This window comes from Engystomops pustulosus, chromosome 5 (assembly GCF_040894005.1).
Source record: "Engystomops pustulosus chromosome 5, aEngPut4.maternal, whole genome shotgun sequence".
NCBI lineage: Eukaryota > Metazoa > Chordata > Amphibia > Anura > Leptodactylidae > Engystomops > Engystomops pustulosus.
In genome coordinates, this window is record NC_092415.1 from 132,836,061 (window position 1) to 132,862,569 (window position 26,509).

The 26,509-nt window shown below is 44.7% G+C and overlaps 1 protein-coding gene across 4 annotated transcripts in view; it reads right to left on the bottom strand.

Annotated features, from left to right (window-relative positions):
* Nucleotides 1–26,509, bottom strand: part of TRIP13 (thyroid hormone receptor interactor 13) — a 92,685-nt gene that overhangs the window by 23,652 nt on the left and 42,524 nt on the right. For all 4 annotated transcript variants that reach the window (XR_011855852.1, XM_072153093.1, XM_072153094.1 and 1 more), the window contains 4 exons: nt 25,917–25,972; nt 25,690–25,780; nt 21,411–21,483; nt 14,334–14,397 (listed from right to left, as the gene is read on the bottom strand). Coding sequence is in view for 3 of the 4 variants with exons in the window: in XM_072153093.1 (XP_072009194.1) it covers nt 14,334–14,397; nt 21,411–21,483; nt 25,690–25,780; nt 25,917–25,972 (284 nt within the window). In the remaining variant the exon portion in view is untranslated. The remainder of the gene's footprint in view (nt 1–14,333; nt 14,398–21,410; nt 21,484–25,689; nt 25,781–25,916; nt 25,973–26,509) is intronic.

Sequence of the window (26,509 nt, forward strand, 5' to 3'; positions counted from 1 at the left end):
TTCTTGTCCCAATATTAGTTTCCTAATATCTTCCTCTTGAAAACAGAGAAATGATACGGCAGGGCGTGCACATTGGAACAGCTTGTAAGAGTTGTACAGCGTAATCTGTACAATGTGCACGGCCAGCACTTTTGTACCATATCTTGGTTTTTCGTAGGGAAATTATCGCCAAGTGTTGCTCTTATTCACCCGAGCGATGCCCATTGTGACGAATATTGCTGCTTTTGGCTGGACCATATCGACCAGCAAATAGCGGCAAACATGGACAGAGGGGGGCAACAAAACCCCTCTGGACCGCAAGGCAAAATTGGTGGCTGTCAGGAACAGCCGCCACCCTGCCCCGATCACCGTGTCTACAGACATGGTGACCGGTATTACTGACGTCATAAGTAAATTCGCTGCTATTGGCTTGTCTGAATCGATGAGCCAGTAGCAGCGATAATAAACTGGGGGTGTGTGGGGGGGACGTAACCCTTCTGGTCCATGGGGCAGGATGGATGGCTGTCAGGAACAGCCGCCGTCTTACCCAGATCAGTGAACAGCCGCCGTCTTACCCTGACCGGTGTTGGAAAGTCACTACCCGCCGCACCGTTCTATAACAACGCTCGTTGGGAATAGGCTATACAATCTTTATTTATTTTTTTAAGCAATTTAGACAAATAAGGGCTTATTTTTTGCGAGACGAGATGCACTGTAAAAAAAACCTTAATTTTAGTGGGTTTTTAGCTTATTGAAGAAATTTTATTAACTTTTTACGTGTGGAGGAAAATAAAATCATCAATTCTTGTTTTGGATTTTTAGCATTTTTTTGGGGGGTTGTTCACTGTAGCATAACAATAATATATTATCTTTATTCTATGGATCACTACGATTACGGTGATACCTCATTTATATAGTTTTATTTATATTTGTCCAATTTTATTGAAGGAAAACTAGAATAGAAAAAATTTCATTTGTTTTAGTATTGCCATTTTTATAGTGGCATAATTATAGTATTTTTTGGTTTACGGAGCTGGTTGTAAGCTTATTTTTTGCGTGACAAGTTGCTCTTTTTATCGGTATCATTTTGGTGCTTGTAACTTTTTCGGATCACTTTTTAGAACATTTTTTGTAAAGCAATTTGATAAAAAGTTTTAATTTTTGGCACGTTTTTGGGTTTTTTTTTTTACCACGTTCACCGAGCGGGTCCAATTATGATTAGGATTTATTGTACAGATTGTTACGGACGCGGCGATACCAAATAAGTGGGGTTTTTTCGTGATTAAGTGTTTTTTATACTTTATTACTTGTGTAAAGGGAAATGTGGTGTTTGGGGGGACTTTCACTTTCTTTTATTATTTATTTTTACTGTAAAAAAACTTTATTTATTTATTTTTACTTTTTTTACAGGTAATGACATCTAAGCTTGAACAAGTGATCTTCTGATCACTTGTTCAAGCTTTTTTTTACAGGTTACACAGTGCAATACAGATGTATTGCACTGTGTAATGTAAGACACTGAGCATGCTGCGCATGCCCAGTGTCTTACAGCCGGGTCCTGCCAGGAGGCAGGGACCCGGCTTCCGGAGGAGGATCGCGCAGCCCCGGGCACCGGCAGTCCCGGGGCTGCGATCGGAGGAGCGGACCCCCCCGGTAAGCGCCGCGGGGGGGTCCGATTCACATTTAAATAGGTTTAAATGCCTCTGACACGCCGCGGTCAGCGCGACCGCGGCGTGTTAGGGGTTAACACCCGCGATCGGAGAAATCTCCGATCGCGGGTGTTAGAGGCGGGTGTCAGCTATAACATATAGCCGACACCCGCAGCTTCTGGCCCCGGCTCCGTTCAGGAGCCGGGGCCAGAAGCTTGACGTAATAGTACTGCATTTTGCGGGAACGCACCTCCCGCGATGCAGTACTATTACGTCAAATGTCGGGAAGGGGTTAAAGTGAGCATTTCAGGTGTTTCAATTTATATATTTAAAAATCACTCCCGACTGCACTTTAATAGTTAATATCTCCGGTTCCCAGGCATCTAGAAACACAATTTAGATTCATACGGAAGTTAGTAATGTCAGTGCTTGACTCACATTATATACTCAATTATGAATATCGATAAGCAATTTCACCACCTCTTCTTTGGTTAAAAATAAAAGGTCTCCTTGGAATCCTGTTCCTTTCTCCATTTCCATTCATTGAATCAGAATGTGGACCCCGTTTCACCTTCATGCCCGAGATTCACTGTCGATCATGTGCTGGGAATTATGGACAAATAGTGTAGTTCGCCAAGGTAAAGGGGAAGTAATTTGTACATACTCACAAAAAAACCTTTAAAAATGCACGTATCAAAAATTTTAAAAGGACGCCAAACACCTCGCCCAAGGTTGTTGATATGCGCGTTTTTACTAATATATATTTTATATATATATTGTATACATAATACGAGGGCGGTTCAATAAGTACCCATGCTTGACGACAGAGGGCGTTCCTGAGGAAAGTTGGTGTTATCATCGTGTGCTGCTATCTATCAAACGATGGCAAAACAAATTGCAGACTGATTTATGGGCAAGTTTGGATTTGGCAGCCAATCGAGAAAAACGTGTCTCGTGATTTTCGCTAAGATGGAAAAAGAGCAGTATTATTTGGTAATTCACTTTTTGTTTTTGGATGCGAAAAAATGCGAGGAGATAAAAACAAAGTTGGAAGCGGTTTATGGGGGCATTTCACCATCTATTACCATAGTTCTGTATTGGTTCAACAAATTTAAATGTGGGCGAACATCCGTTTTTTGATGAGGAGCAACCAGTGCGCCCGGCAGACGTGGTTAGAGGAAATCATTCAAAAAGTCCATGACATGATACTCGCTGATCGTCAAACGAAAGTGCACGAAGTAGAAGATGCCTTAGGTGTCGACGTGAACAGCAATTAATATTTTACATGATAAGTTCGTGATGAAAAAAATTGTTGGCCCGGTGGGTGCCGCGATTGGTCACGGCGGACAACAAGCAGATGAAGCTGTTAACTTCGAAGCAGTGTTTGGAGCAATATATAAGCGAGATCCAAAGGAGTTTTTGTGTCGAGTTTTCACCGTTGATGAAACCTGGATTCATCATTACACACCATAAACTAAGCAACAATCAAAACAATGGATTTCGCCCAGTGAATCTGCTCCAAAGGTGGCGAAGACGGTCCCATCGGCCGGAAAGGTCATGGCAACAATTTTTTGGGATGCGAACAGCGTCATCCTCATGGATTTTTTTTAGAAAAAGGAAGAACTATCACTGGACAATACTACAGTGAGTTATTGGACTGCTTCGACAAAAAATTGAAGGAGACACAGCAGCATTTGGCAAAAAATAAGGTGCTGTTTCAACAAGATAATGCACCAGCACATTCATCCAGAGTTTTCGCTGCCAAACTGCATGAAATGCGTCATGAATTGCTGCCGTACCCCACGTATTCACCCGATTTGGCTCCTGCGACTTTCTTGTTCCCTAACATGAAGAAATGGCTCGCTTTTTAGCTCAAACAAGGAAGTCAGAGGTGTATTTTGGAGAGTTTGACAAATCCGATTTTTGGAGGGGATTTTTGGCAGGAACGTTGGGAGTAGTGTATCTTTCTAAAAGGGAACCATGTTAAAAAATATATAATTTTTTTAAATAGTGTCTTCATTTCTAACACGGGTACCACTGGCACGGAGGTGAAACGGGGACCACATTCTGATTCAGTGAATGGGAACAGAAAAAGAAATAGGATTCCAAGGAGATCTTTTATTTTTAACCAAAGAAGAGGTGGTAAGAAAAAAAGATGGCAGGACAACTTCCTGTTAAAGATGAAATTTGGACACTACTTTAGAAAGGAAACCTGGGTGTTGTTTTAGGATAACCCTGTCATCCAGATTAGATTGGGGTCTTTAACCGAGGAGGCCTGAGTTTCTCCAATCCTCTTAGTGGTCATAATTGCTAGTAAGAAGGCAGTTTTAAAGGAAAGCTGTTTGGGAGAGAATTTTCCTAGCGGTTTAAAGGGAAATGGGATAGGGCCACTGAAAGATCCCAATGAGGAATGGTGTGCCATACCTGAGGTTTCATTCTTTCTGATGCTTTCAAGAATCTCTTAATCCATGAGTTCTCAGATAACTTTATGTCCAGAAAGGCACTCTATGCAGCCACTTGCACCTTGAGAGTGTTTGGCTTTAGGCCTTTCTTCAGGCCCTCTTGGAGGAAGAAGTCAAGGATAAATGCAGTGCTGGGGCTTTTCTTTGAACCCTTTGAAGGTAGGACGCAATTTCCTTCCTGCTCTTTATAAGAGTGGAGATAACTGTGTCTGAAAGCCCACGGTTTTTCAAGAGTATTCTTCCAACCTACATGCCCCATCGTTGGAGCTGATGCAGACAAAAGGTGGGAGCTCATTTGTGGAATTTTCTTTAGGGCCCCCCCCCCCCTTCATATGGAGTCTGTCTGAGGGAGAAAGCTGAATTCTGGTACTTGCTTGTTTTTCCTTATGGTGAACATATCCATTAGTAGACGTCCCCACCTCTCTACCAGGATGTAGAAGGTATTGGGGTTGAGTCTCCATTCTCCAACATTCACTTGAACTCTGCTTTCACCCGCTTTCAGATAAACGGCCGAGATTGAGAGGATATTCTCCTATGTTTCTTCCAGCTATAATATAATTAATATAATGAAAGTGCGATAGTGCTAGTCAGAATGGTGACATACTTTCAGCAGGAGAAACAGAGGATTATCGTTGTTCATCGGTGGTTAAAGATGGAATAACGAATGAGAAGAATAATATTGGGAGCTCCGGTCATAGTGAAATTATTTTCTCTATTTCTGTGGACTTTTTCTAAGACCGTGTGGAACGGTCTTATACTGTGAGTAGCTCCTTAAGGGGCAAACTGTGCACCACGAATAACTGTGTTTCTATTCTCCTATGTTGTCCGCTACCTTGATAACATGTGTTCCCCTGGAGCCTCCTTGTTTGTTCAGGTAAGCTACCACAGTGGAGTTGTCAGTCAGGATTATCATATGGTGATTTTGTTTTACCTGAGGGGGAAAAATGTTAGAGCCTCTTTGACTGCAGAAAGTTCTCTTACATTTGAGGAAGCTTTCTTCATCCCCTTTCCCCAGGAGTCCTGGGCCAGATGAGATCCCCAATGGGCATCCCAGCCCGAGGATCTGGCTTCTGTCGTTACCACCAGCTGAGGAGCTGGTCTCCAGGATACTCTGCTTCTTAGTTTTTCCTTTAAGAACTACCAGTTCAGACTCTTTGCCTCATTACTTCTTTAGGGAAAAGGACCTTCTTCCCCAACAATAGTGGAGTTCTGTCCCAGATTTGGAGGAGGAAAGACCGTATCGTCCTTGTACTGGACCAAGCCCATTGAACTGCTGGTAATGTTGAAAACCGAGGATTCTCATTATCTCCCTTGTTGAGCTGGCTTTTTCCCTTTTCAGGTTATAAGTCTTCTGGGGTATCAAGACTACTTTCTCTTCCAGGAGAAAAGGCATCATTCGGCTGGAATCTAAAGATCCCTAGACAGAGGATTTTCTGAGAAGGAACGAGATTGGATTTTTCTCTGAAAACCTTTTCTCCTATAGGCTGGCTAGTGAACAGAGTAAAGTCCTCTAGTAACCTGTAAGGGCTGTCGGCCAAGATAATGAAGTCATTGAGATTATTTGGATGCTGTTCATATGAAGAACAACTTCCCCCATCACTTTTGTGAATATTCTCAGGGCAGCATTGAGCCTGAATGGTAACACTTGGAATTGAAACTGAATATCGCGCTGTTCAATTCTACCGCTAACCTCAGGAACTTTTGGAAGTATTGATGAATCGGCAGATTAGCATCCTTTTCAATTGCTCTCTAAAAAAGGAAGGGAAAAGCGCCTCCTTCAAACGTCTTGGGGACTTGCCCAAATTCTTAGGAACATTTGAGGTCCCGATGGTCTTTCTCCCAGACTGGTCAAATCCGGTTTCCCTACCGGTTTTTCCCCCGAGGGATCTATGGAATAAGCAACAGAGAGAACCCAAAAAGGCCTAGGAGTGCTGCCTCGTCCGGATCACCTTGAGACCTGTGTGTCCCCAGGATTTTATGCGGATTTCGGAGATGGGTCCCTTCTCAATTTAGCTGTTTCTTGTATTACAATATGCATAGAGGGAGATGCGGAATTATATTGTCGGTTTAGCCTGACTGTGCTTAGGTATGTTAAGATAGGCTTTTGCATTATTTCTATTGCAATAATAGTCCTGCCTGCTGCCCACATTCACGGCCCAAGGGGCCATATTTTCTTTTTCTAGTGTTCGGTGCTAATGCACGACCATCACTAGTTTTATCAGTTCCCACGTAGGGTTGGCGACACATAGTGTTGCTTAGTGTAAAGCACCCAAGTGTAGTTTAGTATTGTAGTTGTTGGTCCTGGTATCCTCCTACTTACACAGGGATTCTAGTATACCGACTGATTGTTCCCCGTTGTTGTAGTGTGCGTCTTCCCCGTCTGTCTTGCTATTTTTGTCTTTGTCCGGTCCTTGTCCATTTCCTTTTTTTTTTCCCCTTTTTTTTTCTTTAATATCAAAGAGATTCCACTGTTGGTTTGAGAATGACCAATATATCATTTGCCTCATTTAAAGCTAGGGGCTTAAACAGTCCAGGGAAAAAAAAAAAAGAACACATTTTGGAAGGGTTCCATAAAAAACATGTACAACAGCAGAGAATAGGAGTTTGCAACACAAATTCATTAATTAAAAATAAATATTTTATTAGATATGCAACCACACTATCGCTGCAGCTTATGTAGGTGGCCAACACCAGGCAGACCTGCTGAGCGAGGTGCTACCACCATCCGCTCACTTTATATACCCCAGAATGACTCACGCAACTGTGGGCATCTAATATTTATTTACTGCATCAAATCAATTTTTTATCCTCTGAAGAATCCGATGCCAGGAAGAAACGAGTCAGGGTGGAGGGGTGCGGGGTGTGAATAGTACTTGGGTACTGCCCTTGTAAGGGCGGGAGTCACACAAAGAAGGGGAATAGGGACAGCTAACCGGACCCATGGAAGGATGAATTGCACCTTCATCTGCTGTATACCTGTATCCCTGTAACAAACTGACTACCCACCCATCTGCACATACTGTTGCCAGGAGTGGTAAGACGCAACCTTTTCTACTGTATTTCATTGTGGAAAGCGTTATTCCTGTCTGACATATATACTGTCGCCAGGAGTGGAAAGACGCAACCTTTTCTACTGTATTCCATTGTGGATAGCGTTACTCCTGTTTGACATTTAGTTTAATTTTGTTTAGTTGTTGGGGCAAATACGTGCCCAAGACCTGGGTTTTTTCTATATATATTTTAAGGCATATCTAATAAAATATTGTATTTTAATTAATGAATTTGTGTTGCAAACTCTCCTATTCTCTGCTGTTGTACATATTGACTAAATGAGAGTATAAAGGGTCAGTGTGTGACCCATTGAGGTGGCCACTAGGTGGCATTAACCAATCTTGCTGTTTACATTCCATTAAAAAACATGTACAAAACAGCCATGTTCCAAGAAACCCACTTTAAGGCTTCTTGTGTGCCTGTGTGTCGCAACAAATTTTACAACATATGGTTCCATGCACCTAATCCAGTTCAGAAGTCCAAAGGAGTCTCTGTGGCGTTCCACTCTTCCTTCTCCCTGCAGGTCTTGGATTCCAGGGTAGACCCAGAGGGTAGATTCCTCTTTCTTAAGATCTCTGTTGCAGGCTATATATATATATACTTTGGCTTACGTTTATTTCCCTAACGTAGGGCAGACTGCGTACAGTATCCGACTACTGGAAGACCGGGCAGACTTTGCTGGAGGTTCGGACATCATATTAGGAGGGGACTTGAATGTACCACTTGACTCGGATCTTGACACTTCTGAAGGTAGGTCCTCAATCTCATATGCAGCCACCCGTAAGGTAAGAGATAGCTAAATTGAATCTAGTTGATCTCTGGAAGATACTGCTTCCGGCACAAAGGGACTATAGCCATCACATTAGTGTTCACAACACGTATAGTCAAAACAGACGTTGTCTTGGTTTCACATTCTCTTCTTGATCGTATTCCTACAGCTCCATAGCTTCTATCTTATGGTCTGACCACGGGCAAGTGTTGGGCGCCATTAGCCCTTACCACCTTACGAGGAAGTCTTTTTCCTGGCGACTTAACGACCACTTATTGAAAGACGCCCTCTGCCTCACTGAGATTAAAAATGCCATAGAGGGATTTAAAACCGGTAACAACATTGATCACACAAATGCCACATCATGTGGGAGGGACTAAAATGTGACTTGCGTACAATATTCATGTCACACGGGGCTAGGCTCAAGAGGAAAATGCCCTTAAACTCAAAAATCTATTATCCACTCTGACCTACTTTGAATCTGCAAAAAAACAGCACAGGATGTATTGAAAGCAGAATTATCTTCTCTCAGACAGCAAATTCTGCAAATCCTAGATCAAAAACCGCTATGTGCTAGGGATCAGTTACGATATGGCTTCTTCGATACGGCAAATGTGGGAAATGGCTTTCCCGGGCCCTTCATCCTAGGCTCCTCTCTTCACGGCTAATGTCTATCAATTCCCCCTCCAAAGGTAAACTGCAAAACCCATCCGAAATCCTTGAGGAATTTAGGGAATTTTCCGAATCATTATATAATATACCAACGCTCGTAGACACAGACAAGGAGGAGGCCATAGCTTCATACTCGTCCAAATATCTCACAGACGCTAGCTCAGGGCTTCTTACAGGAGGAGCTCGCGCAGGTGATCAATGACCTGAAAGTAGGCAAGTGCCTGGGCCCAGATGGTTTCTCTCCATGCTTCTAAAAAATTATGAAAGGGGATATCATAGAGCCCCTCTTAGCCTTCTATAACACAATAGTGAAAGGGGCCACTTTTCCAATGCAATCTTTAACGGCACATATATCTGAGATTCCAAAACCTGGGAAAGACACCACTCACTGCGCCAATTTCAGACCCATTTCCCTGATAAACATAGACATTAAAATTTACTCTAAGCTGCTAGCGCAGAGTCTACGAACCTTAATTCCTGGTCTTACACATAAAGAACAGGTAGGATTTGTCCCTTGCAGGGAGGCTAGAGACAACACAATTAAAACAGTGTCTTTGATGTACACTGCTCGGCGGCAAAAGATCCCTCTGTGTTTGCTTTCTGTCGATGCCGAAAAGGCATTCGATAAAGTGAGTTGGGCTTTTATGGAAAAGACACTCCAGCAGATAGGTCTCGGTCCACATATATTAGCACGCATTATTGGCCCTTTAAAATTATCCAACGGCAATGGTCAATGTGAATGGGGATCTTACTGTGCCGGCTATTACAAGCAATGGAACCCGCCAGGGGTGCCCTCTCGCCATAACTATACCTACTGGTGATGGAATCTTTGGCAAGTGCCATTAGAGATAATCAGTCTATTAACGGTCCTTATCTTGGCGGATTCGATCACAAAATGGCCATCTTTGCGGATGACTTATTGTTATTCGTCACGCATCCACGTACTACACTACCAACAATTATGGCAGAGTTCAAAACTTTCTCCGATTTATCCAATTATTGGTGAACCTCACCAAATCCGAATTGCTCAATGTTAACCCCCCCATGCCTTGGTGGAAGACATTAAGGCTGAGTTCCCCTTCCGTTGGGCTGAGACTGACATTACATGCCTGGGAATACAAATGCCGACGGACTGACGAGCCTTTTTTAGGTAAATTACCAGCCTCTTAACTTCCATTGAGAAGGAACTTCTCACATGGAAGTGGCTACTGCTTTCATGGTTTGTAAGGATTAGCGTGATTAAAATGGACATTCTGCCAAAAATTCTTTATTTCTTCCAAACTATTCCCCGAATGAGACGCCTCCATTATTTAGAAGACTTAAACGGGTGATATCTAGCTTTATATGGGATTCCAGACCCCAGTTATCATACAACCTTCTCACCAGACCTAAAGAGTTGGGAGGGGCGGGATTGCTTGATCTGGGCCTATATTATAAAGTCTCCTGGTTAGTCTGTCTAGCAGACGCAGTCTTTAGTTTGTCCTCCAGGCTCTGGGTGATACTGGAAGCATCTTTGAATCCGACACCCTTGTTGGCATCTCTCCGGCTCCCCACCGTGAACCGCGATGTGTCTTCTCTCCACATGCCCTTATACAAAACACTACTTGGGGGATGGGACAAGATGAGGAAAAGACACAACTTCACCTCCATACCCGGTCTTATGTCACCTATATTTTTGGATCCTAGGTGCCCTTTGTGTGACCTAATCCCTGAACTTTTTGGGTGTCCACCTGCCTCACTAGTACAGATACGGCATGTACTAGAAGGCCGTGACATGCACTCCATAGAAGGATGGTTCCCCACAGATTTGAGAGGTGGCAGGTGGTTTATGGCCAAACAATTGGGTAGCTTCTTAGAGTCATTAGGTCCCAAACAGTCCCTGACATGAGATCTGCCATTCATGGAACAGATATGGTCCTAGACATATGATTTCTGCAATCTATGGGTGGCTGCTGAGAGAGAGGAATAAGGAAGTGACTCTTCCATACAGACAAGCATGGGAGAGAGAGTTGAATAGAACATTCTCTGAGGAAGAGTAGGATAAGGTGGCTGTCTTGACCCATAAGCTCTTCGTATCGAAACAATTACAGGAGACAAATTTCAACACAATGGCTTGATGGTACAGAACTCCAGCAAAGTTACGTAGAATGTTCAAATCGGTACCTGATACCTGCTGCAGATGCAAACAGGAACTTGGTTCCAGGTCGCATATCTGGTGGTCCTGCCCTGGGGTTAGAGACTTGTGGCACTCTACAACAGACTATGGTCAGATAGCATTACATCACTCCCGGAGATTGGGCTGTGGTCTATGATTCCTGGCTCAATCTCGACAATAAAAAAGGCTTTTTGAGACACTGCCTCTCTGCCACACGCCAGATAATTTCCAGACTCTGGAAGTCAAGTGTATGCCCCTGCTAGGGCTCAGTGGGTGGAGGCTCCAAATCACATCATGAGAATGGAGGAGATGATAGCCATTCCCAGTTCACAAAATTCAACAAGATTTGGGCCCCATGGATTGATTTCCATAGCTCGACGGATTTTGCCTCTTGGGCAGGTGGACAATGATCTTACCGTGTCATTTCTGTTTTTTTGGGGTTTTTTTTTTCAGGAACAAAGGAGCAGTGGACATCCTTGAATTAACTATACATTTAATTTTCTCTATTCCCCTCCCCTTATGCGTTTCCCCTACAGTTAGCTCCTGCTCCCATTCCCTGATCATTCCCAAGTGTGTTATTCTATGTTGTTGCACGTTTTATGTTTAGTGTGGTAGTTGTTGTTTGATATTTGTTTATCAGTTGATAAAGTCTCATAATGCACTTCTTCTGTACTATTCGATAGGAGAGTCAGCTTATACATTGGTATGATCGCTAAATATATATCACGAGACTCATTATATTTACTTCGATGCTCTTGGATGTGCTATGCCTTTATTATATGCTTTAAGATGTTTGTATTTTGATGTCTATATCTGAATCCGTGTCACTGAATAATTTCAATAAAGTTTATTGAACACAAAATGTTCTACTTTTTCAACACGGTCATAATATCAAAAATACTTTATAACTAACATTAACCCATTGTCTGCTTTATGTTGACATGTTTTTTATGCATCCTCTCAAAGCCCCATAACCTCCTATTGAGGGACCTGCTCAGATTTCAAGTCAGATGCCTAAATAATAGTAAAACCTCATAAATTACCCTGCTAGATAAAAACTACACCCCTCAATGTATGTAAAACAACTTTAATGAAGTCTGTTAACCCTTTCATTGTTTTACAGGGGTTAAAACAATTGTGTGCAATTTAAAAATTTCAATTATTTGGGCTAAATAAATGTGTTTTTCAAAAAATTACATTTTTTGAGTTGATAAAATACCAAAATAGCTCCACAAAGTTTGATATCCAATCTCTCCTGAGTATAACTATACCCCATATGTGGTGGTAAACTGCTGTATGGGTACATGCCAAGGCATCGAAGGGAAGCTGCGCCATTCAGAGCAGATTACATTAGCACTTTTTAATGGCTATACAATCGTTATTTTTTTGGAAATTGAATTCTTTTTATCAAAAAGTGTTTTCAGTAAGTGTTTTAAAAGTGCATGCTCAGTGTGTTACAGCCGCTAGGAGGCAGGACCCGGCTCCCAGAAAGGAGCATGCAGCCCGAGGGCAATGGCAAACCCCAAGGCTGCCATTGGAGCAGCAGACCCCCTCAGTAAGCGCCGGGGGTTTGTCCGATCTAGTGCCAAAGATCCGGCGCGTCCTTGCCACTCGTGACGCTGTACTACGTCCAGTGTCGCAAATTAACTCTCTGTCCAAAGTTCTACACCGGAACTCTTTAGACATTCCAGATCCACACACACACACACACTTATGGAACTTTGCTCTGACTCCCTGACCTCTGCGGGACAATCAGAACACTGTCTAATCTGCCTGAAACCCATTTATTATTATTTTTTCCAATAAATGTCAGCTTGCTTAACACAGGAAGAGATACCGTATATACTCGTGTATAAGCCGAGTTTTTCAGCACAAAAAATGTGCTGAAAAACGTCCCCTCGGCTTATACACGAGTCAATACTTGTAAAAAAAAATAATTAAAAATGGACTAAAAAAAAAATAAACTATTTAGTCGCCCTCCGGTGGCCCCGATGCGCAGCGCTGCTCCCCCGATGTCATCGCAGCTCCTCTTCTGGCTTCCCGGCTCCTCTTCTTGCTTCCGCGCTGTCTTCTGTCTTCTTTAACATCGCGTTGGGCGCCACCATTGTTCTTCTCCCATGCGGCGCCTAGTATAACGTCAGCAGCATCATACGACTGGGGGGCCGGCTGTATACGACTGGGGGGCCGGCTGTATACGACTGGGGGGCCGGCTGTATACGACTGGGGGGCCGGCTGTATACGACTGGGGGGCCGGCTGTATACGACTGGGGGGCCGGCTGTATACGACTGGGGGGCCGGCTGTATACGACTGGGGGGCCGGCTGTATACGACTGGGGGGCCGGCTGTATACGACTGGGGGGCCGGCTGTATACGACTGGGGGGCCGGCTGTATACGACTGGGGGGGCGGCTGTATACGACTGGGGGGGCGGCTGTATACGACTGGGGGGCCGGCTGTATACGACTGGGGGGCCGGCTGTATACGACTGGGGGGCCGGCTGTATACGACTGGGGGGCCGGCTGTATACGACTGGGGGGCCGGCTGTATACGACTGGGGGGCCGGCTGTATACGACTGGGGGGCCGGCTGTATACGACTGGGGGGCCGGCTGTATATGACTGGGGGGCCGGCTGTATACGACTGGGGGGCCGGCTGTATACGACTGGGGGGCCGGCTGTATACGACTGGGGGGCCGGCTGTATACGACTGGGGGGCCGGCTGTATACGACTGGGGGCAGGCTGTATACGACTGGGGGCAGGCTGTATACTACTTTTGGTGGTAAAATTAGGGGTCTCGGCTTATACTCGGGTCGGCTTATACTCGAGTATATACGGTATGTTGCTGCCTCAACACCACTGTTTTACGTTTTATAGCTGTTAGAACAATCAGAGAGATGAGACAATCAGTCTATGCTAGGAAACTGGAATTTGCACCAAAATTTTGTATACCACATTTACTGAAGGTTTTAGAAAATTTTTGGGCTGTTTTCAGTCTCCTCCAAAAAGGGGGCATTTCCTGATAAAAAGGGGTCATGCCAGAAAATCAAATATTGTGGTGCAACATACTAGACCAACTAACAAGAGGTGCAAAATACAACAAGTCAATGTTATACTTCACCAGAATAATTACTGAAAAGAACGTGCAAATTGCTTGCACATGTATTTATAAAGTTTCTAGACCAGTATTGTGTCACAGCTGTACTGTTTCCTACAAGCCACAAAATTGTGCACTTAAAAGGGGAGCACCACTTTTATTACTGCGCCCCAACAGAATTGTGTTGCACGCTTTATGTTAAATGTACACCAGATCAATGAAGACTGTGTGCCAGTTTTGATTAACGTGGCACATTCTGCATACTCCACAGGCAAACTGACTAAATGTGCACTAAATGTGGCACTACAGAGAACTTTCTAGTTGTACGCTGCACTGGTCTTCACATTACTATATCTTTCCCTATCGTTACTTGTATGACTTTCTTACAATCAATCATTCTTGTGGACATCCCAGTCACATGCAGGCTAAACCAGAGTTAAATCATTTATATGTGTCAAGCCAGATTGAGATTACTACACATATTTTCACCTTGAATATGCTTACCTCTGAAAACCATTTGGAGAAGAGACTGTGGCTATTAATCTCTATAAGTTGACCATATCTATATCTACAAAATAAAAACAAGAATACAATTTTATATGCAGAAGACACTTATCACACACTATAGTTTATGCTTCCCTTTATTAAAGGTTATGAATCACTTTGGGGACCATTTTTTAAAATTATTGCACAGAATGTATTTTGACAATCCTCCTTCTTAAAGGAAATCTACTATTTGATTTCATGCATTATAAACCAAACAAACCTTGAGAATGCTGTAGCTACACTGATGCAGAAATATATCTTGTTTAATCCCTGACTTGAGTGGTTTTGCTGAAAAAACTTAAATTATAACATTCAGGACCTTGGAAATGCTGGGTTGGATTCAGCCTGCACACATTAAACTTCCTGAACTGTCCAGACAGGACTAATCAACCTGAGCTGGATCACTCATACACAGCAGGTGGGGGAATGGTGCAGCGATTGATTACTTCTGCCTGTCAGACGCAACAAAGTAATTACATCATTCTCTGAAGCAGTGCATACTTAATGTGAGACGAGATGCCCTAAACCCAAGCAGAGAAGCGACAGAGCTTCATCATAATTTTATAATAGTGTTTTCAGCAAAACAACTTAGCTCAGGAATTAAATAAGAGATGTTTCTCCATAAGTGTAGCTACAACATTCTCAAGGTATGTTTGGTTCATAAAACTTCAAATCAAATGGTAAGTTTCCTTTATACTAAGGCCATGCACACAAATGGATATTTGGCCCCATAGTAACCTATGGCGCCCAGCCTTGTTACAGTGAGCATACCCGTGCCTCACCGTACCATCGACGGGAAAAAGATAGAGCATGCTCTAACTTTTCCTGTACGTATGGTCGAACTCTCCAGCAGAAAATATTCTGTGCCCAGGTTTCGGCCAAGGTACAGCATATGTTGTGTGCAGGTAAGAAAACAGCTGCATTTTCCTTTGTGAAGAGAAAATTATTAGATATAAGCCCAACACCATTCGTCCAATGACACTGGCAGGGAATGTTGTCGAAATGACAGAAGCCACAATGTTTGAACAGGGGAAGGATACTTTCTTTTTTTATCTTACCACTGCCTCTATTAAGTTTTCTAACATTTTTGGAAAACCACTTTAAAGGGAAACGGTCATCACATTTTTCTCAAATACAGCTAGGGGCAGGATCCCATAGAGCCCTCATAACTAACAGACACCATTCTTTTAGCTAAAAATTGTTCTCCTGATTCCCATGTATAAAACTTTTACCTGGTATGCCGAAAGCAAGTCGAGGTGGGCGTGGCCTCCAGCAACTCATCCAGATGATTTCTCTTTATACAGCAGTATAGTCATGTGACCAGGGTGACATCATCACAGGTTCTTTAAACATTAGCAAACAGTACACCAAGCATATATCTCATCAAATCACAGAAATCACATGAAATCAGCGTGCATGGAGAGGACTAGAAGTCCATTCAAACATGCTGTGATTATTCTTATTTGGTTAGATATGTGCATAGGGTACAGTTTGCTAATGTTAAGAGGCTAAAGGACCTGTGATGACGTCACCCTGGTCACGTGACATTGGCCACGCCCCTCGACTCACTCTATACATATATATACAACTCTGTTTTATGGGGATGTGAGAGAAACAATTTATAGCAAAAAGAAGGGTGTCAGAGTTACAAGGGCTCTATAGCAGTGGTTCTCAACCTGTGGGTTGGGACCCCAGCGGGGGTCGAACGACCAAAGCCGGGGGTCGCCTAAAGCCATCGGAGACGCAATTTTACTGTGTTTTTACTGAAAGTTGCATGGTTTGGGGGTCACCACAGCATGAGGAACTGTATTGCGGGGTCACAGCATTAGAAAGGTTGAGAACCACTGCTCTATAGGAACCTGCTACTAACTGTATTTGTGAAAAATATGGTGACATATGGTATAATAGCTGGAACAGAAATGTCCACACTGGAATGAAGGCATCAGTTTAGTTTTTTTTATTAAAACACTTACCTCTTAATGCTCCATGATGTATTAATATGTCATGCAGCGTTAAAGGAAATCTACCACCAGTATCAAGGATTGTAAACCAAGAATACATACATACATACATACTAGTATATGCCCTCTCTGGTAGGATCCGGTCTTCCTTTAGCTCCTTATGTCCTCATTTTTATGAAAAGAGGGCTCACAATTTTATGCAAATGAGCATGAGGGGCTCTGTGCTCAATTAATTGCTATTAGGGGTGGCACGGTGGCTGAGTGGGGAGCACTTCTGCCTTGCAGCACTGGGGTCCTGGGTTCGAATCCCACCCAGGTCAACATCTGCAAAGAGTTTGTATGTTCTCTACGTGTTTGCGTGGGTTTCCTCCGGGTCCTCCGGTTTCCTCCCACACTCCAAAAACATACTGTTAGGTTGTTTAGATTGTGAGCCCCATGGGGACAGGGACCAATTTGACATGCTTTGTGCAGCGCTGCGTATTCTGTGTGCGCTATATAAAGAATTATTATTATTTATTATTATTATGGAACCTGGAGACCCTCAGGCTCAGAGGTTGCACTAACATTTTTCTGAAAAGATAATAATACTCCTTTTACCATTTTTGAGGAGTATTTTTAGCCGAGGAGGAGCATAAAAATTTTCAGTAATACAAATATATAACTCCTTATATATGAACCTTACTTACAGAAAACATCTGCCTTGAACTGTGCACAGGTCTGCCACCTGCTGGTCATTCATCCTTAGAATCCGGTGCGCCTTATATATGAACCTAGACATTTTAGCAGGCATTTATGGATGGTGCGCCTTATAGTCCAAAAAAATACTGTAATAAATGTCTATTAACACAAGAAAATCAAAAAGCCTGAATTTTTTTTTTGGTACAAGTGGTGCACAACTTTTTCATTGTCTTAACCTACTGATGCCGGCCCTAAAAACCCCCATAAAGTAGGCCAGGGTTGACGCCCAAGCTAGACCCCCCCTCTCCCCCACAGAGCAGACCAGGGCTGACACCGGCCCCCGAAGCCAACCCCCCTATAGAGTGGGCTGGGGCTGATGCCAACGCTAGACCCCCCACCCCTACAGAGCGGACCAGGGCTGACACCGGCCCCCGAATACCCCCCCCCTATAGAGTGGGCTGGGGCTGACGCCGGCCCCAGACCCCATAACAGAGAAGGCCAAGGCGGACACCTCTAAATTAATTTCATTTATTTTGTTACACTTTTTTTTTTAATTACACATTTTTTTACAGGGGCAAATATGTTCACTGCTAATCATATATAGAAATCACAGATAATAGTGATCTAATGGCAACAGTCTATTGGATCACTGTTATCAGTGATATGTATACAGAGACCTATAGAGAGGAACACACACTTCACACGCCACCTGACACACTCACCATACACAGCATACACACGCCACCTGACACACTCACCATACACAGCATACACACGCCACCTGACACACTCACCATACACAGCATACACACGCCACCTGGCCCACACACCACACACGGCACCTGGCCCACACACCACACACGGCACCTGGCCCACACACCACACACGGCACCTGGCCCACACACCACACACGGCACCTGGCCCACACACCACACACGGCACCTGGCCCACACACCACACACGGCACCTGGCCCACACACCACACACGGCACCTGGCCCACACACCACACACGGCACCTGGCCCACACACTACACACGGCACCTGGCCCACACACTACACACGGCACCTGGCCCACACACTACACACGGCACCTGGCCCACACACTACACACGGCACCTGGCCCACACACTACACACGGCACCTGGCCCACACACTACACACGGCACCTGGCCCACACACTACACACGGCACCTGGCCCACACACTACACACGGCACCTGGCCCACACACTACACACGGCACCTGGCCCACACACTACACACGGCACCTGGCCCACACACTACACACGGCACCTGGCCCACACACTACACACGGCACCTGGCCCACACACTACACACGGCACCTGGCCCACACACTACACACGGCACCTGGCCCACACACTACACACGGCACCTGGCCCACACACTACACACGGCACCTGGCCCACACACTACACACGGCACCTGGCCCACACACTACACACGGCACCTGGCCCACACACTACACACGGCACCTGGCCCACACACTACACACGGCACCTGGCCCACACACTACACACGGCACCTGGCCCACACACTACACACGGCACCTGGCCCACACACTACACACGGCACCTGGCCCACACACTACACACGGCACCTGGCCCACACACTACACACGGCACCTGGCCCACACACTACACACGGCACCTGGCCCACACACTACACACGGCACCTGGCCCACACACACACAGCATCTGGCCCACACACACACAGCACCTGGCCCACACACACTACACACAGCACCTGGCGCACACACACACTACACACAGCACCTGGCGCACACACACACTACACACAGCACCTGGCGCACACACACACTACACACAGCACCTGGCGCACACACACACTACACGCAGCACCTGGCACACACACACACACTACACGCAGCACCTGGCACACACACACACACTACACGCAGCACCTGGCACACATACACTACACACAGCACCTGGCACACATACACTACACACAGCACCTGGCACACATACACTACACACAGCACCTGGCACACATACACTACACACAGCACCTGGCACACATACACTACACACAGCACCTGGCACACATACACTACACACAGCACCTGGCACACATACACTACACACAGCACCTGGCACACATACACTACACACAGCACCTGGCACACATACTACACACAGCATATACACAGCACCTGGCACACATACTACACACAGCATATACACAGCACCTGGCACACACACTACACACAGCATACACACTACACACAGTACACATAGAGTGCAGTGAGTACAGTGTGGTCAGGGTTTGCACTCACCTGGCCCTGCTCTTCGGTCCCGCCAGAAGCACGTAATCACAAACAGACAGGCAAACAGAGAGAGCTAGAGCAGCAGCAGCCCCGTAGCCTGCATGTCTCCCCCGGGGCCTGCGCTCTTGCTGGGGGTCTCTCCAACGTGCCGCTGACATGGATCACGGCGTCACGTGTCCTGCTGAGCGTCCCGGCGCACGCTGCGATAGCGCCACTGATATTTCTCTCCTTTGCAGCAAGCGCCGAACTGCTCAGCCTGCGCGCTACAGTAAATAATTGTCATGCGTACTTTGACGCTTGGCAATTATTTTGGGGTGTAATGGCGCCTCATCATGCGTCTATGACGCTTGGTGAGGCGTTAATGCGACCTCTGCTCAGGCTCATTAGCAAAAAAAGCCTTTCTACTTTTCATAAAAACAAGGAGCTAAATGAAGAGCGGATCCTGCCAGAGATGGCACACATCTGCATGTAAGTTTGATTGGTTTACAATCCTTGATACTTGGTGGATTTTCTTAAATAAAAAATATGAAGAGCCCTCTTCATAAGACATGGGGTTTGCTGCATATTTCAGAAACACTCACTGCTAACACTGGCACTTTGTAACAGATAGAAAGAAATGAGACAGCCTTGAGTTTTATAAAGACCCAAGGCTGTAATGGCGACAGATCGTCGTTCCCAGATAACATCATGGATGGCTATGATCAAAACAAAGATAGCGACGACCACACGTCTTCTGACTGCCGGCGGCGGCAATCAAAGGGCTGAGACCCGTGATCGGTGCCGATCTGTAGATGTGTTACAATAAAACCTAAAAGTTCAACTCACCCCCTTTCTTTAGAACTGATTTAAAAATAAACAAGTAAAATCATAAACATGTTAGCTATTCCCGCTTCCCAAAATGTCTGGTCTATCAAAATAGAATAATGGCTATTCTTGGGGTTTAACCCCATAACGGAAAATAGCATTCAATATTTTTCAACATTCAAAATTGTTTTTATGAAAAGCAATCAAACGATTGTACAGTCATTAAAATGATAACAATGAAAAGGTCAGCTCATCTCAGACTGCATTCTTGATTATGCAGCTTTAAAAAGAACCTGTCAAACAAATTAACCATCCCAGCAGTGCCTGCTGGCCTACCCATCTACTGAGGGGGGCAGTGCGTGCTGGGCTACCCATTTACTGAGAGGGGCAGTGCATGCTGGGCTACCCATCTACTGGGGGGTGGGGCAGTGTGTGCTGGGCTACCCATCTGCAGGGGTGGGGAGGGGGTGTTCTGGGCTACCCATCTGTTGGGGGGGAAGGGAGTGTGTGCTGGGCTACCCATCTAGTGGGGGGAGGGGGGTAGTGTGTGCTGGGCTGCACAACTACGGTTGTGACCTTTTTGACCTTTGTTATATGAACACAATTAATGATTGCTGTATGGGGGGGTGCTGTATGTAATCAGTCCAGGGAAAGTAGTATTCATAATAAATTTTGGTTGCCGTACTTGCTTCAATTAGTTCTAGGGACATATATACAAGAGAGAATGATTATATGAAGCACTTACATGCGATGTGGCATAGTAGTATAAAAGGTGGAAAACTAAAGTGGACAGGGCAAAAATCTTGTCAGTTAGGTGCCCAGAAATTACCAGTAGGGGTCCTGTCCATATCTGAAAATGCATGTTTGGTTTGTAGATACTGTTCACATAATATGACAGTACATTTAAATGGAAAGCAGGTGAGATTTTAACAGCATATTTATCCTGCAACCACCTGTTATGTTGTCTACGGCACTAATATTTTCAGTTTAATAGTTTGCAAGCAATGATTGAGAACTAACCGCTTAACTGTAATGGGGAAGTTTTATCAGACGTTCGTTAGAGCAGAAATACTCTATTTGACAGCAACCAATCAGAGCTCAGCTTACATTTTCCCACAGCTGTTTAAAAATAAAGCCGAGCTCCAGTTGGTTGCAACAAAAACAATTCTGTTCTCAGAAACTTCTGATAAATCTCCTCCAATTCCTTTATCATTACCAATGAGTAACTTCCCATCTTTTTATATTCAGACATATAAAAAGCATTAAAGATTATAAAAATCAGTACCTGCTTGCCAATCTGATGGACAGCTTCTGAGCCAATGCTTTGCAAAGTGAAGTTTTCCCAGTACCAGGTGGGCCTAAAGGACAGCATATAAAAATGAGGTTATGACAAAAAGGCAGGGCTGTTAGTCTAAAGTGCATTTACATTTGTGGGGACACCCACAGTTTTTGTACTATTTTCTTGGTTTCTATATTTTAGTTCATTGTGCTTGAATATAAAACCTGTCAGTTAAATGAACCGTCCACTTTAAGCACATTTAAGCAATTAATATTGTTTGTGTCACTAAAAGCTATACCATTTTCCAAAATAATTTCTGTATCAATTCATTATGGTTTTCGAGATCCCCACTTTCTGTCATGCAACAGGAAGCATGGCTTGTTTTATCAAAGAGAGTAATCAGAGGGGTGTGTTATGACGAGTCATGAACCTGTGTGATATCACATGTTTCTCTACAGAAAGTAAAACACCAAGTAAGCTTCCTGTTGCATGACAGCAAGAACACAGCAAGCAGAGATCTAGAAAACTGTGAAGAATTGATACAGAAAGTATATGTAATGTAATTCCAATTATTATCAATTATTTGCTGGAATGCGCTTAACCCCTTGAGTCCTGCGAATAGCGCTCAGTGCAGTACAGCTACTGACATCCCTGCGTAACACCTGCAGTCGGAGCGGGCTCCGATCGCGGGGGGTCTAACCCATTAAATGCATGTGCATAGGCTGACACTGCCAATACCCTGCAATACATTAGTATTGCAGAGTATTATCATGAACAAGCAATTAGATGATTGCTTGTTCATGTCCCATGGTGTAACAAGCAAAAAATAAAAAATAAAAAGTTTTTCAATAAAAAAAATAAATGCATAAATCACTAAAAATGCCCAAAAGCCCAAAAACATATAAAGAGACATAGAACGCTCAAAAACGTCTAAATCATGACAAACTCACATATATATAGTATCACCGCGTCCGTAACAATCCGTAGAATAAAATTAAATAACTATTAAACCTGTGCGATGAATGCCGTAAAAAAAAACTTTAAAAACCCGCCAAATATTATGATTTTTACCTATTGAATCCCACTAAAAATGCAATAAAAAGTGATCAACAAAACATATTTACTCCAGAATGATACTGTTGCAAAGTACAACATGTCCCGCAAAAAACAAGCCATCAACCAACTCTGTAATCAAAAAAGTAAAAATGTTATGCCACTTGGAAGACGGAGATGCAAAATAATAGAATTTTCCCCACTTTTTATTTGGGTTTTATTTGGCAAATTTAGTAAAACATACCGTATATGCTCGTGTATAAGCCGAGTTTTTCAGCACAAAAAATGTGCTGAAAAACGTCCCCTCGGCTTATACACGAGTCTATAAAAAAAAAAAAAAGAACTTAAATACTCACCCTCCAATGTCAGCGCGGCTCCCAGATGTCGGCGCGACTTACCGATGTCCCAGATGTCAGCGCGTCCCGTCTTCTTTCTTCTCCGCGGCTCTTCTTCTTTCTTCCGTCATGGACGCGGCCATGTCTTCTTAGTGGCCGCGCATACTATGACGTCAGCAGCGGCCGCGTCATAGTATGCGCCTGCTAGAAGAAGAGATGGCCGCGTCCATGCCGGAAGAGAGAAGAGGAGCCGCGGAGAAGAAAGAAGACGGGACGCACTGACATCGGTAAGTCGCGCCGACATTGGGGAGCCACGCTGACATCGGAGGGTGAGTATATAAGTTTATTTTTTTAAGGGCCGTGGGGGCTGGCAGGCTGTATACTACGTGGGGGCTGGCAGGCTGTATACTACGTGGGGGCTGGCAGGCTGTATACTACGTGGGGGCTGGCAGGCTGTATACTACGTGGGGGCTGGCAGGCTGTATACTACGTGGGGGCTGGCAGGCTGTATACTACGTGGGGGCTGGCAGGCTGTATACTACGTGGGGGCTGGCAGGCTGTATACTACGTGGGGGCTGGCAGGCTGTATACTACGTGGGGGCTGGCAGGCTGTATACTACGTGGGGGCTGGCAGGCTGTATACTACGTGGGGGCTGGCAGGCTGTATACTACGTGGGGGCTGGCAGGCTGTATACTACGTGGGGGCTGGCAGGCTGTATACTACGTGGGGGCTGGCAGGCTGTATACTACGTGGGGGCTGGCAGGCTGTATACTACGTGGGGGCTGGCAGGCTGTATACTACGTGGGGGCTGGCAGGCTGTATACTACGTGGGGGCTGGCAGGCTGTATACTACGTGGGGGCTGGCAGGCTGTATACTACGTGGGGGCTGGCAGGCTGTATACTACGTGGGGGCTGGCAGGCTGTATACTACGTGGGGGCTGGCAGGCTGTATACTACGTGGGGGCTGGCAGGCTGTATACTACGTGGGGGCTGGCAGGCTGTATACTACGTGGGGGCTGGCAGGCTGTATACTACGTGGGGGCTGGCAGGCTGTATACTACGTGGGGGCTGGCAGGCTGTATACTACGTGGGGGCTGGCAGGCTGTATACTACGTGGGGGCTGGCAGGCTGTATACTACGTGGGGGCTGGCAGGCTGTATACTACGTGGGGGCTGGCAGGCTGTATACTACGTGGGGGCTGGCAGGCTGTATACTACGTGGGGGCTGGCAGGCTGTATACTACGTGGGGGCTGGCAGGCTGTATACTACGTGGGGGCTGGCAGGCTGTATACTACGTGGGGGCTGGCAGGCTGTATACTACGTGGGGGCTGGCAGGCTGTATACTACGTGGGGGCTGGCAGGCTGTATACTACGTGGGGGCTGGCAGGCTGTATACTACATGGGGGCTGGCAGGCTGTATACTACATGGGGGCTGGCAGGCTGTATACTACATGGGGGCTGGCAGGCTGTATACTACATGGGGGCTGGCAGGCTGTATACTACATGGGGGCTGGCAGGCTGTATACTACATGGGGGCTGGCAGGCTGTATACTACATGGGGGCTGGCAGGCTGTATACTACATGGGGGCTGGCAGGCTGTATACTACATGGGGGCTGGCAGGCTGTATACTACATGGGGGCTGGCAGGCTGTATACTACATGGGGGCTGGCAGGCTGTATACTACATGGGGGCTGGCAGGCTGTATACTACATGGGGGCTGGCAGGCTGTATACTACATGGGGGCTGGCAGGCTGTATACTACATGGGGGCTGGCAGGCTGTATACTACATGGGGGCTGGCAGGCTGTATACTACTGGGGGCTGGCAGGCTGTATACTACTGGGGGCTGGCAGGCTGTATACTACTGGGGGCTGGCAGGCTGTATACTACTGGGGGCTGGCAGGCTGTATACTACTGGGGGCTGGCAGGCTGTATACTACTGGGGGCTGGCAGGCTGTATACTACTGGGGGCTGGCAGGCTGTATACTACTGGGGGCTGGCAGGCTGTATACTACTGGGGGCTGGCAGGCTGTATACTACTATTCATGTCTGGTATCCCTGTAATCGTATTGACCCATAGAATAAAGATGACATGATTATTGGGCTATACATTGAACACGAAAAAATAAAAAAGTAAAAAATCCAGTACGGAATTTATGCTTTTCTACTTCTGACCTCAAAAAAAGTTCCTAAATTTTCAACAATAGGGGATATCAACACCAAAATGGTAAAACTGGAAAAAGCATCTCATCCCGGAAAAAAAATGCCGTCACATGGCCCCCAATAACTAAAAAGCGAAAATTTTATAGCCTACGAAAGGGGCCAATGAGGAAGCTAAAATCCTGGAAGCTGCAGGTCCCTCCTTCCTTTCCGCGCCTTGCCGTGCGCCCATAAAACAAGTAACGGCCACATGTGGGGGGTCTCTGCACTCGGGAGAAATTGCAGAACAAATTGTATGGTGGGTTCTCTTTTTTTAATTTTTTTAAATGTGTAAATTTTAGGGCTAAATGAACGTACAACCAACATAATTTGAGCATTCTAAATATCACCTCCATTTTGATTTCATTACTATGAAGGGGTTAACAATCTTCCTAAAAGATGTTTCTGATAGTTTAAGGGGGGCAGATTTGAAAATGGGTTGATTATATAGGGGGTTTTAATGCTTTTTTTTGGTAAATAAACGCAAAAAATTACCACTAAAATGAAGTACAACATGTGGGGAAAAAAAACAATCTCAGAAACGATTATATATGTAACAGTGTTCAAAAGTTATAACTATATAAAGAGAGGCATGTCAGAATACAAAAAATGGGACTAAACCTTAAGCTACAAAATGGCTGCGTTCTTAAAGGGTTAAAGTCGATAACCCCTTTAAAGTAACAAAGTTAAAACTTACCATGCAAAAGGACAACTCGGTTCCATGCAATCAAATTGCTATCTACATTTTTGTCAGAAAACAGCAATGTAGTTGTAACGTAATCCAAAAGCTAAAGAAAAAAATTAATTAGTCAAATATCGTAAAACTATTATATTATACCCATTTAACTTGGCTTAACAGAGATATAGTTAATTTTAAAAACTATACCCTCACATAATTTCTTTCAGTTTACAGAACATACTTACATTTGACTTTATTTCACAGTCATATATTAGACTTTCCCATAGTCCATGAAAGTCCACTAAAAATATACATATAAAAAAAAATTAAAATAGCAATTATAAACTATTTGAGAGTTAAAATGTATTCACATTAGTGTATTCACATTGGGGTAAATAATTATCCCAACATCAATCGGATAGGCTCCTGGCTGCTTCGTAACCTAACAAAGGCTTCCACAAAAAGCTACAAACTTCTGCCATGTAAGAGAACTAACCCAATAAATTGTTTCTTAATGTAAAATTGTATTCAAAAGCATGCTAAAATGCAGCTTATACTAGAGAAGGACAAAAAAACCCATTTCCCACCGTAATAAAAGTTTTGATTTGTAGATAACAAACCAACAATACAGATTTTGAAATTATGTTTCTTTGAGTGATTAAAAACACTGGTATTTCATTAATTGTCAGACGAAGATATGCCCTCATCAATAAGCACAACTTCATTGATGCTGTCTTGTCTCATCTCCCCTCACATTTCAGGAAAAGAAGGCCAGTTTGCATAGCATTTAGCACACATTAGGGACCACCCTCAAATTGCCCAATACAGGTCTACGGAG